The sequence below is a fragment of the Carassius gibelio genome, chromosome A11 (assembly GCF_023724105.1).
Source record: "Carassius gibelio isolate Cgi1373 ecotype wild population from Czech Republic chromosome A11, carGib1.2-hapl.c, whole genome shotgun sequence".
Classification (NCBI taxonomy): Eukaryota; Metazoa; Chordata; class Actinopteri; order Cypriniformes; family Cyprinidae; genus Carassius; species Carassius gibelio.
In genome coordinates this window covers 5577901-5590484 of record NC_068381.1, presented here as the reverse complement: position 1 = coordinate 5590484, position 12584 = coordinate 5577901, and the positions used below count along the sequence as shown (strand labels likewise).

Here is a 12584-nt window from a genome sequence, read left to right as displayed (position 1 = left end):
TTTTTTTTTTTTTTTTTTTTTTTATTGTGGAGAAGCACTCTGGGTATTAGCTTAAAGACCTCAAGTTTACATTGGTTACTGTATTCTTTCAATTGCTCTAAACAAGTATTTTGGGTGACCTTTTTTATTGAATGCTAGACATCATGTTGTTGTTATTTCTATCTGAAAGAAGAACTTTTTTTCAGTAAGCTAAGCCCTATGTGTTCAGTAAGCTTGTTTCAGTAAGCTATGTGTTTTCAAGGCTTCAAGGTTTTATTGAATGCTATCTCTATACAAGTGCAAAGTAATGCATTCTTAGTCAGTCTTTTATTTTGTAATTTTAAGAGCAATAAACATAAATTGCAATGTTAAGGAATTCATGTTTTTTTCATTCAGATATGTAAATCAACATGTATAAATTGTTAGTAGTCAATTAATGGGGAGATCGAAATCGAATCGGTCTGAAAAAAAAAATTAATCGTTAGATTAATCAATGCATCGAAAAAATAATCGCTAAATTAATCGTTTAAAAATTAATCGTTTATCCCAGCCCTAGTGTATTACCAAAAAAAAAAAAAAACCCCTGAAACTATTTTGTAAGGGATATGCACTAGTACTGAAGAAATCATAATGGGGACAAACTTTTTCACAGCACTTAATGATAATTCTAAAAATCTGAACATTATTAATCTGATTTAGTGAAATTATGCATGTTCATTCATATAATAATTTATATAATTTAATTATATAAGTAATGTAATTAAATTATGCAAATGTAATAATTAAAAAAAAACCTTTCTTCTGACAGGCTCATGGCTTTCAGTAGTGCTGGTTTTCACTGTTATTGGTTTATTTCTGTCTGGACTCATAGGATTCATCTTTCTGTGCCGCTTCACCAGTAAGAACAATATATAGGTTTAGTTGTAAGTAAACTGGTAAACTCCATGATATAGAAACATATGATAATAAAGTCTGTGTCTCTGCAGGTTCTGCTGATGTTCTCACAGAGGTGTATTACACCTCCTGCCAGATAGAAACAACATCTCTTTTAACCTCTTCTGACTGCCCCTCAAAACATGGATGACCTGTTTGCTTTCTTTTCCTTTCGCTAAAGTATTAAATCTTTAGTCTACATGTATACATTTTCTTTAAACTATTGTAACACACATTGCTTTTAACATATGATGCGATAAATTCTAACAACAAAGTTGACAGCTGAACTGCAACAATTTCAGAAAATGATCATAGTGTCCTACTGGATTTGTCTGTCTGTTTTTTTTTTTTTACTTTCAGATCAATAACCATCTGAACTGCTTCATTTTATCTGCATGCTTTTATGCAGTAGCTTACATAAGATTATCTGATTATTTTTTGCATTAAGGAGCAGAAGTGCACCTATAAGGGGACCACTGTGTCCAGCTGTGTGTATGAAATCATGAACCTGTTCACTATGGTATGCAATAAAAATGAAGATAAATCTAAACAAAGATGAGTGTGCGGTATAAACAAAGAATACATGTTTTGCTTCCTTGGTAACACAGCAGGTATGAGCAGCCTAATTGCTTCAATGAAGAAAAAGATGCATTGATGTGTTACTTGATTTCAGTAAGTGAATCGTGTTGAACCGAAAGCTGCTTTGGTTTGGGGAGTCAGATGAAAGAGCCCAATTCAGCACCCGTGGTGTTCTGTGCGCACAGGGCACATGCAGAAAGATGCGTCTCAAAACGACTGAACACCAAATTTGCCTCTTTTTGCTCTTGTACCGACAAATACATACAAAATGTGTCAAAATACCCGTCTTGGAAAGTATATTCGAAATAACTGTCGGTTATGTCTTAAGTGAAAGTAAACAGTAAAGAAAAAAATTTGATGTGTATTATATTGGATGCATTCATTGTCTCTAAAAGTGACCACGTCTAATTTAGCTACTAGCTGCTGTAAGTAAATTAATGTATTAATGCACAGTCAAACCAACAATTATTCTGACACCAGATATAATTTTTGATATATATATACATTATACCCAAGAATGGACTACTAGTGAAATTGAATAATAATAATAATAATAATAAAATTGGGACCAAAATTATTCAGCACCATGTTTTGCCTATGTGTTTTTTTTCCTGAATTGCTAATGCAACACAGTCTGAACAAAATTATGGATTGCTTGGTAATTGGTTTAAAAAAAAAAGTTATCTGGCATTAACGAGATGAATTTGTTCTGACACAGTTTAACTCTGAGTTCTTGTCATTTTTTTTTTTTTTACCATTTTCCATACTATAGCAAATAAACTCTGATAATGTTAGAAATGTTGAAGGTGTCTGAATAAATTTTGGTTTTATTGTATATTTAATTTTTACAATGAAGACAATGCAGTGCTATCTTACATTTAATTATTCAGTTTCTGTACCTGGACACCTACAAACTTGAAAAAAAAAATTGAGTAAATAACACAAATAAATTAATAGAATGAACTTACCAATTAAACAATTTCAAACAGGGCCCACTGGTACACAAACCCCAGGTGTACCAGGGCCCCACAAAACCCAGCTACGGCCCTGCCTCCATGAGCTAGCAAACACGTATGACTTTGGTCCTGCTAAAAAGGAGAATATTCGCGGATTTCGGATTCAGTTTCGGATTCAGAAAAGAGAGCTGTCAGAAAAGCTCCTATTAATACCCGAATTGAAACTCAGAAATGCCGCAGAGCTCGTGAGGCAGTCTGAACAAGTCCCTGGACACATTAATGAACAGGTTGCCAGCGTCAGTGCTCAAATCAGAGAGGTAGAAATCATGGGAAAGGTGAAATTTGTCCAGCAAAAGGTGCCGAGGGTCCCAAATGCAGGAAAAAGGGTCATTTCGCTGCAGTTTGTAGAACCCGAGAAGTCCATGATGTCAGCAAACCACAAGAGGGCAGCAGTGTAACACATTTCCTGGGTGAGTTAACTCATGACAGAAGTGGAGCTTGGATTGTCACACTCCTAATTCGGTCACCGACATAGACTTTAAATTGATACAGGCGCTGACATAATTGTGTCATTTCTGAGAAAGCCTTCTCAATTTTGAAGTACAAGCGAAAACTTAACAATATTAATGTGAAACTTCAGATCCCTGGGAGTATATTGCAATGCAAAGGCCAGTTCAGAGCAAAGCCTACCTTTAAATATGAGCAGTATATTTTTGAAGCATTTGTGGTGATTAGTCCTTATGTATAAAATCTCCTTGGTCGTGATGCAGCAAGTGAAATGTGTTTAGTTAAGAGGCTAGAAGAGCTCCAACCCATTTATTTTTCTGAACTGTGATTAGTGAAGACAAAACCCATTAAAATCTGCCTAAAGGAGGATGCTGTTCATACAGTGTGCACACTGCAAGACGGCTGTCCGTGCCCTTGCTTTCAAAGGGCAAGGCAGAGCTAGAGAGAATGGTACAATGTGGTGTTGTTGAGAAGATCATTGAGTGATGCGCCCCTACGGTGGCCGTTCCAAAGAAGACAGGGCAAATAAAGATTTGTGTTTATCTGAAACAAAAACAAAAAATGAAATCTTTCAACGGGAAATGTCAGTAATCCTCAAACACCCTGAAGGAGTTGCAGTTTTTATGGACAATATTTTATTTAGCAACACTACTGGGGAACACAAGCAGTGACTTCTTAGGGCTCTGGAAGCCATTGACCGGCTGGTCTCAAGCTGAACACGGAAAAGTGTCCGTTACGTCAGAGTCAACTCCGGTACTTGGGACATGTCATAGACAAGGAGGGCATCCGCCCAGACATAGCCGAAGTCGAAGCTGTCACTCACCTTGAAAAGCCATAGAACGTCTCAGAGTTATGGAGAATTCTAGGAATGATTGGTATGTTCCTCATCTCAGAGATTATCCGACCTCTCAATGAGCTGTTGAAACGAGATGTAGTATGGTACTGGGGTGCTGTACAAGAGGAGACCTTTGAAAATGTGAAACGGCTAATCACAAAAGCTCCGGTGCTAGCATTCTACGATGTTACAATGGCCACAGGCGTCAGTGCAGATGTGAGCAGCTACAGTCTGGCTTACTGTTCCAGGGTGCTGACCGATGCTGAAAAAAAGGTACGTCCTCCAGATCGAAGAGTGTCTGGCGGCCATGTGGTCCTGTGAAAAATTCTCATGTTTTTTGAATGGATTGTAAAGTTTCATCCTGCAAAAACTGACCATAAGCCACTGATTCCTCTGATCAATGCAAAGGATCTTGATTCAGTTCACCTGAGATGTCAAAGGCTGTTGCTGCGGATGATGCGTTACAATCCTGTCACACAATATGTACCTGGCATACAACTAGTGGTCACTGATATGCTTTCACGACACCCTCAGCCAACCATTTCATCAGTGGTCTCTGAATTAGTGCAAGTAGTGGAAGCCTATGAGAATGCAGTCAGTGGTGCATGGCCAGTTTCTCCCACAAAGCTGGAATCTGTGAAAAGAGAGACTTTTGAGCTACAAAAGGTGAGGCAGTATGTGCCTGATGGCTGGCTAAGGTATGCAGCTAATGTCCCTCAAGCGTTGAAATCATACTACATTGCATGTCATCAATTTTCCAGGACCTTGTGCTTTATGATGACAGGATCATAACACCCCAAAATATGAGGTCTGACATACTGCAAAGATTGCACAGTGCTCACCAAGGCATTGTGAAATGTAGAGAGAGAGAGCCAGATGTAGTGTGTGGTGGCCAGACTTAAGTCAGGAAATCCAGCAGCTAGTTAACAGCTGCAAGGACTGTCTGGAATCAAGACTTACCCAAAGGAAGGAGCCACTTTCAACCACTCCACTGCCAGACCATCCATGTGAGTGAATTGGTGCTGATATCTGCAAAGTGAATAAGCAACATTACTTGGTAGTCGTGGACTATTTTTCAAGATATATTGACATTGCTCACCTTCAAAACTTGTCAGATTAAACAACACATGCTTGCTTGAAGAACATGTTTGCATGGTGGGGCTGTCCCAACACTCTCTTTACTGACAATGGCCCACAGTTTAGTGAAAGTGCTTTCAAAAACTTTGCTAGAGACTGTGATTTTCAGCACATTATTTCAAGCACTTCTTATGCCCAGTCAAATGGAGAAGCAGAAATGGCAGTGCAAACAGCTAAAAGGATTCTGGAACAGTCTGACCCATTCACCAGTTTGATGAGCTACAGAGCTACACCCCTTCAAGCTACAGGCGTAAGTCCAGCACAGCTGATGATGGGAAGACAAATAAGAACTACAGTTCCCACATTGGAGTCATACCTGCAACCTGAATGGCCCGATCTGCGGCGAGTGAGAAAGGCTGATCAAAAGGCAAAAAGGACCTACAGGAAGTATAACAACAACAGAAACAGTGTTAGAACATTACCAGAGATTCCACCTGGAACTCCTGTTGCAGTCAAGCTGGATGCTAAAAGAGGTTGGATAAGATCCGGGACTGTTCTCAGAAAGTGTTAATCACCACGGTCTTACCTCATCCATTCTGAACCTGGAGTTCTTTGACGAAATCGACGACTCCTGATGCCTACAGTCAGTGACACTGAACCAGCATCTACTTTAGTTCAACAAACTCACAGGCAAAATGAAGTTCATGGTAAGGATCAACTTTAACGTCCCAGACAGTTAAGTGTAGTGTGAACAACCAGGAACTGATCTACCTGAGTTTGATTCCAGTCACCCTACAATCAGTTCATTTAAAAGGGTGCAAACAAGGTCTGGACGAATTGTCACAAATCCTAAGAGATACAAGGACTTTGCAAGATAAAAGGAACAAGTGTTGTTTTCTGACTACAGTAATTTCACAGTTCAGTGTTACATTTGTTAAGTAACTCATAAGGAAGGGTGATGTGGTAGAAAACAGTTTAATGTTACAGTAGGTAATGTGTCTTTAATCCATTAGGTGAAAACCTAGTGTTTTCTATGAGTTAAGTTGGGGACATAAAAAAAGAACTCTACTCTGCCAGTTTCTAAGAGTAGTCACATTGTGCTTGTATGTACAGTCAAAAGTGATAATAAATAAATAAATGATAATAAAGCTCAGACTTTGAGGAAACTAAGTTGCTTTATTAAAACATCACAAGGACGAGATACACAACCTTCAATATACATAATGTATGAGATAGTCTCTTTGATAGATATCTGTTAATTTATTTGTTAAATTACCTAATTTATAATAAATTATGTTACTTAAATGTTTTGCTTATTCTGAACATATCAGGGTTTACGGTGTAAATGTTCATATGTTACAGTGCACACAGGCGTGAGTGATGTCATGACTATGTTCATCTTCATACAAAAGACTCTGGTCTGATGTGTTACTTCCTAATTCACTCATCGTGTGAGTCTCATCTCTTCTCTCACTCTCGCTGTAATGGAGTTGTTCATCTTCATAGTGTTTCAGCTCCTGACGGAGGTTCAGTCTTACAGTAAGTGATCTCTGCTCTTTATTGTTGATTAAATACTGTATGTCCACATTTGTAGTGAAAAAAAAAGAGTCATTGTCTAAAATATTTTAACATGTTTATCAGTAGGCTGCTTGTGAACCTATCTGACATTTTTGTTGTAGAATATTTTGTATATAATCAGCAGTTGTCTTATTTGGGTTTTTAAAACCTGAGGGTTTTTATGTGCCTGAAAATATTTCACTGTGATTTCCTTGTGATTTGGAAACTATTATGGTAGTGTTTTAGTAACCGGATCATTTGTCTTTAAACAGATTCCCTTCAGAAACCCTTCATCAGTGTTAGTGATAATGATGACCAGCTCTTCATATCATGTGAAATACCACTTTCAGTCAGAGCTGATTTCATCTGTAGTCTCTACACTGAGGATGATGTTCTTCTGTTTCACCGTGTCTCTCAGTGGAGTCTGGCTGAAAAGAATCTTTGTATGTTTGATGTAAGTCGTAGTGAACTCTTCACACGATCAGTGAACAGCAGACAGCTGAGCTGTGTTTATTCACTCAAGACTGAACCTGAGATCAGATCATCACACAGTGACATATACACCATCAGTAACACAATCCCCATCACCATCACAGTCACCATCAGAGACACGACCACCATCAGAGACACAATCACTGCCAGAGGTGAGTTATTATCACTGTTATCATTTAAAAAAATAGATAAATAAAAGCACATGATTAGAGACACATACATAATTCTTATTAGCCAGTATGATTTATAATGTAGGCCAGAAGGATATTATGAAATCACGGAGGATTGACCAATAAAAAAATGAAAAAATCTTCAATAAACAAACTAATATGAGAAAAATGAGATGATAATATGTGTTTAATAATTCTGGATGGATATTTCTTTTATTAAAGCTGCGGTAGGTAACTTTTGATGCTCTAGCGGTTAATAAACAGAACTGCTTGCGTCTTGCGGAAGAACATTGTAGCCGGAACTACTTCTCTCTGTTTATGTCTATGAAGAATCACAAAGGTACTGGGTTACTCCGACGCGGTACCCCCGAAGCAATCGAAAATAGTCAGAATATAAACACTTATTATAGGTGCACCCTAGTGATTCAGGACAAGCTAAAAAACACGGTTTGGAAAATGGATTCATGGTGTACTCGCTTATTATATACATTTTTCTACAATTTGAACACAAACAAAGTTACGGACCGTAGCTCTGATTGGTTGTTTCTTACCAGGAGCAGTCAGTAACTGCAAATGGCAATAGGACCACTGGGAGGAGCCAGAGGAGCTTGATTTTTTCACAAATGATCTGTCTCATATTCTACTGTCAGGACATAATGACAGGTTTAACAAATATGTAAACAAATATATTTTTACAAAAGTTACCTACTGCAGCTTTAAGACACTTTATATAGGCTATACAACACTGAAAGGAAAAATATACTAATGTTGTAAAGTTGAATATTGTTGATCATAATCCCTGGGAAACCACAGAATCATTCAGAAACATTATAATTGATGCTGATTCTAGCAGTTGTGTGATGCTTCTGTCAGACACTGAATCAGTACGTAGAGAGTAATCTGTGAAGTCTCTCGATTCTAACACAGAAAAACTTTATATTTAAGTTATTTTCAGACCAACACTAAAACCACAGTGTGAGTAATCTGATACATGAAGGAAGAAAGGAAGAGCTGCTTGAGCTAATCATGTGATCATAGATTAGAGGACAGAGAGCCAGACTATATCTGATTCATCACTTTTCAAAAGAAAGTTGCTTCTCATTTTAAATTTAGATTAACCAAAATGCTTTACTGTATTAGTAACTTTGTTACTAATGTACTAATGTTTATGTTGCTGTTATTATTAACCAATTTCAGTATAGGTCATGATAAATAAAAAGCATGAAACATGAAATCATCAAATCAATTGCTAATATGAATGTTTATGTTGTTCTCCCTCTAAAATAATATTACTAAACGACTAAAATTACTGAAATGTAAGGTTTTTGCAATAGTCCACAGTGAGTTTTTATTATTATTATTATTATTATTATCAGTGGCGGCTCTCTGCGTGATGTCGATCAAGTTCAGCTGACAACTGAATTGGCAAAGCTGTCCCCCGCCTCTCTGTTTTTTTTTTTCACATTTGATAAAGATATTTAAGTAGTTTTTCATTTTTTCTTGTTGTTAAAATTAAAAATACTTTTGAAATATTATTGTTGTTGAATGTGAAAGAAAAAAAGGTAACACTTTAGAATAAGGTTCCATTAGTTAATGTTAGTTAATGTATTAATTAACATGAACAAACAATGAATAATACATTTATTACTGTATTTATTCATCTTCGTTAATGTTAGTTAATGAAAATACAATTATTCATTGTTAGTTCATGGTAATTCACAGTGCATTAACTAATGTTAACAAGCACAACTTTTGATTTAAATAATGCATTAGTAAATGTTGAAATTAACATGAACTAAGACTTATAAATGCTGTAGAAGGATTGTTCTTGCTTAGTTCATGTTAACGAAAGTAGTTAACTAACATTAACTAATGGAACCTTATTCTAAAGTGTTACCGAAAAAAATCCCTCCCTTTCGTGCTTTTGTGTTGCGTCGCCCAATCGCCCTAATGGAGAAACTGCCACTGATTATTATTATTATTATTATTATTATTAATAATATACTCATGTGAACCAGTAATTAGGTGGTCAAGTTATAACATCACTAATGTGTTAAATGTGGTATTATTGTACATAAAAGACTTGTACCTTCAACAAACAAACTATGTAAATAACTCCCTGTAATTCTGATAAATTGTCTCTGCAGTTTCAACATCAACCACCACTGAACATACAACTACAACAACAGCCCCAACAACCTGTGAGTAAATGAGTTTGTATATCAGTTATTGAGACTATATCTGAATGTCCTCAAAACAACAATCATTCTTTCTAATTCGTGATTATTTATTCAACATTTAAAATATGTTTCTGTAATTTACAGTGGCTTTGTATTTATCATGAACTATACTGAAATTGGTTAATAATAACAGCAACATAAACATAAGTACATTAGTAACTAAATTAGTATCTCCCTTGAGATAAGTTATTTTTCCATTAGTAGTCCAGTCCAAGACAAGCCTGCCAACCAGCACAGCAAAGGAAAGTAAGTTCATCCACTCTTCTGTATTTCAAAGCAAAAAAAGTTTTTTTTTTTTTTTTTTTTTTGTGAATGGCCCCTAACAGCTATGGAGCTGTTAACAAATATGGAGGAAGTAGGACAAATTTGAAATAACTCACAACACTGAGTCTGGGAAGTGTCAAAGCTTAAAATGCACTTTAAAGGTTTTATGTAATTTCTGAATGGGTGTGGAAAAAAAGAGAGTAGAAACATGTTTGTGTTTTAAGACTGTTGCTGTCAAGACTCGGGTATGATCTGTCCATTTTTCTTCCTTTTATTTTACTTTGTTTATTTTTATATATATTTTTTTCGTTTCTACTCATTTTTCTACACTTGTTTTCGTTTTGTTTCCTTTTTTCTCTCTCTCTCTCTGATTTTTTATATTTTTCTGGTTTTTCTTCCCTTCGCTCTACCGCCAGCTGATCTCGCTCAGCAATCTAGGCTGCGGCTTGTCTGACGCACCTGTTCCCTCTATCTCGTTACCCACCCTATTTATTCTGCGTGATTTTCACCCATCCTTGTCAGTGTGTTCTGTGCGTTTGGCTTCGGTTCGGTTCTGTCCTGTTCTGGTCAGTTCGCTTGTTGGTTTGCCTGCCCATAGTGATGGCAAAATGAGGCTTCCTGAACCACTGATGAGACCTCGCAGCCCATTGCTTCACCAAGTGGTTCATTACTTGAAGCTTCATTCATTATTACTCACTAGTGACACCTAGCTACTGTGCAAAGAAATAGCAGACCAATAAAAATACTGAATCAATGACCTGAGCAGACATTTGTCCATTGCCTGGGTATCAAATAAAATATGTTTCTCTCTCTGTCTGAATTTACTTGTGCAGAGACAACTGTAACACACAGTCCATTCATTATTCATAAATTGTTTTGATAGTGACAGTAGGAACAACAAAAGTGAGACTGTGTTGGTGGAGGGAGTGTAATAACGCAAATTACAACAGAAAAGTGTGGGGTGGGAAAGGTTAAGAATTGTTTCTGGTGTGTTTTGTGCATTAAACTGTTGCTAGTTTTAGTTCAGTGTTGTGCTTATGGGACTATTGATTTAAAGGAACAAACTGCAACACTGGGTGGGTGAAGGAAGGATCATACATTCTTTTTATTGAGGAACAGAATTTTTTCTGTGTTGGGGACGATCCTTTCGCATGGAACAGAGGATACAGGGGAACATAAAAATGTCAGTGTCAGCTGGTATAAATGAGGATACAGATGTTTATGTTGAGCCCAATATACTAGTGGATCCTCAGATCTTGTGAGATTCACTTCGGATAAATATTGATTTGATTTGATTGACAAAGATTGTTAGTAGTCTGTGCGTGCTCGTGCAGTGCTCGATAATGCCTGAGCACGGAGAAGGTGTTATTGTTGTATGACAGCTCCTTTAGGCACAGCAAGCATTTCACCTAGAAACATAAATGAATAGACATGAAATATAATACAGCTATATAGTGAGTATTATTATTAGATCAAGACAGTAAAACAATAATAATACGCATACCTTATTGTGACCAACCATATAAAAAAACTCCCAGACAGGGGAGGATTTCCTCTTTCTTGCTTGCTTCATTACAAGGAAAAAGGAAGAGGTCACAAAAAGCAAACAAATCCAAAAAGACAATCCAAATCAAAAAGCAGTCCAGTCCAAATCCCCCAAAAATAAATAAAAAAATCAATCTTATCTAATTAATATAAAAATACTATAATATAACTACTTTAATTAATGATAACAATATACTATAACTAATATAACCTGATATAATCTAATAATATACAGCCCTAACACATATGACACAATAACGATGACGACACAACTATCTAACTCTAACTCTGACTCGCTGACTCTACTACAACTGATTCATCTACTCCTGACAACACCCACAAGGTGGCGTGAGTTTCGAACCCCCTTTATCCGGAACCGACACTCCACACAAACCGAGGCCTCGTTTGTCATCAGTCACGTGATTTCCATGTTAACAACACAAGCCTCGAATCGCGGCTTCATCTGGCACGCCCCTTTTTTCTCGACACAAGCTCCAAAGCCTCGGTTCAAAAGTCACATCACTACCTGCCCAGTTAGTGTAAGGATTTCGGACCGCTTTTCTGGTTTTCGACCTGGACTGTTTTTGACTCTGGTACTGCCCACCGTTATCAGCCCTGTCTGCACCTCGCTTGACCCCTTGTCTGCCCGACTATTTTCCTGCCTGCCGCTTTGGATTCGTTGCCCCCTCTCTCCTGGCGTTCTCGGAGAAGAGTCAAGACTGATTTTTCCCCCCAGTGGGTTAGTGTTTTGTTTTTTGACGTTAAGATGTCCTCTTTAATAAAATACTATTTTTCAGCCTCATTCCGCTCTTGGGTCCTCATCTGTCCTGACAGTTGCCCCATTCTGTTTTCTAAAATATAAAATTTAGAAATTCTAAAGATATATTTATCATGATACAAGCACAAGATCATACAAGATTTTTTTCATGAGCAAAATCCGAACAAAGTTGCAAAACAAAGTTGCAAACAATTTCACAAAATTAGAGTAGTGACTTGTTTCATTTGTATTATTTTCTCTGTCAATTATCTGATCAATGAACAACTTTTGTTTTATGCATTAATGAGCAAACACACCTAACAAAGTCATTATTAAGTGAATAATGTATTTCACATTCTTAATTTTGATATTATGATCAAGTCTTTTTCAAGTGTATTAATGATAAAGGTGTTTTTGGCACATTTAAATGTTACTTTTACACTTCTTTTAGTGTGACTCTTTGCCCCAGATCTGTCATCTGTTAAAGTGCAGACAGTTGTACATGTGGTCTCATGATAGCAATGGTCTACATTAATTTTCGTAGAACTGACGGAACAATGCATTTCCTTATTCTGTGTTAGAGTCTCATTCTGTCTCTTTTCTCACACACACCATCAATTTAATAGTTTTTTTTAGCTCCTGATGGAGGTGAAACAATGAATTTAAATTTTGCCGGCTGAAATCATACAAAAT

At 36.8% G+C, this 12584-nt stretch overlaps 1 protein-coding gene across 3 annotated transcripts in view; it reads left to right on the top strand.

The window, feature by feature from the left end:
- Positions 1–6160: 6160 nt before the first annotated feature.
- The window catches only part of LOC128022124 (serine-rich adhesin for platelets), a 66041-nt gene continuing 59617 nt past the window's right edge, over positions 6161–12584 (top strand). For 2 of the 3 annotated variants that reach the window (XM_052609397.1, XM_052609396.1), the window contains exon 1: positions 6162–6405. In XM_052609397.1, coding sequence (XP_052465357.1) covers positions 6351–6405 — 55 coding nt within the window. In that variant the 5' untranslated portion in view covers positions 6162–6350. Of the gene's footprint in view, positions 6406–12584 lie in introns of all 3 variants that reach the window. The other variant, XM_052609395.1, reaches the window with a different exon arrangement.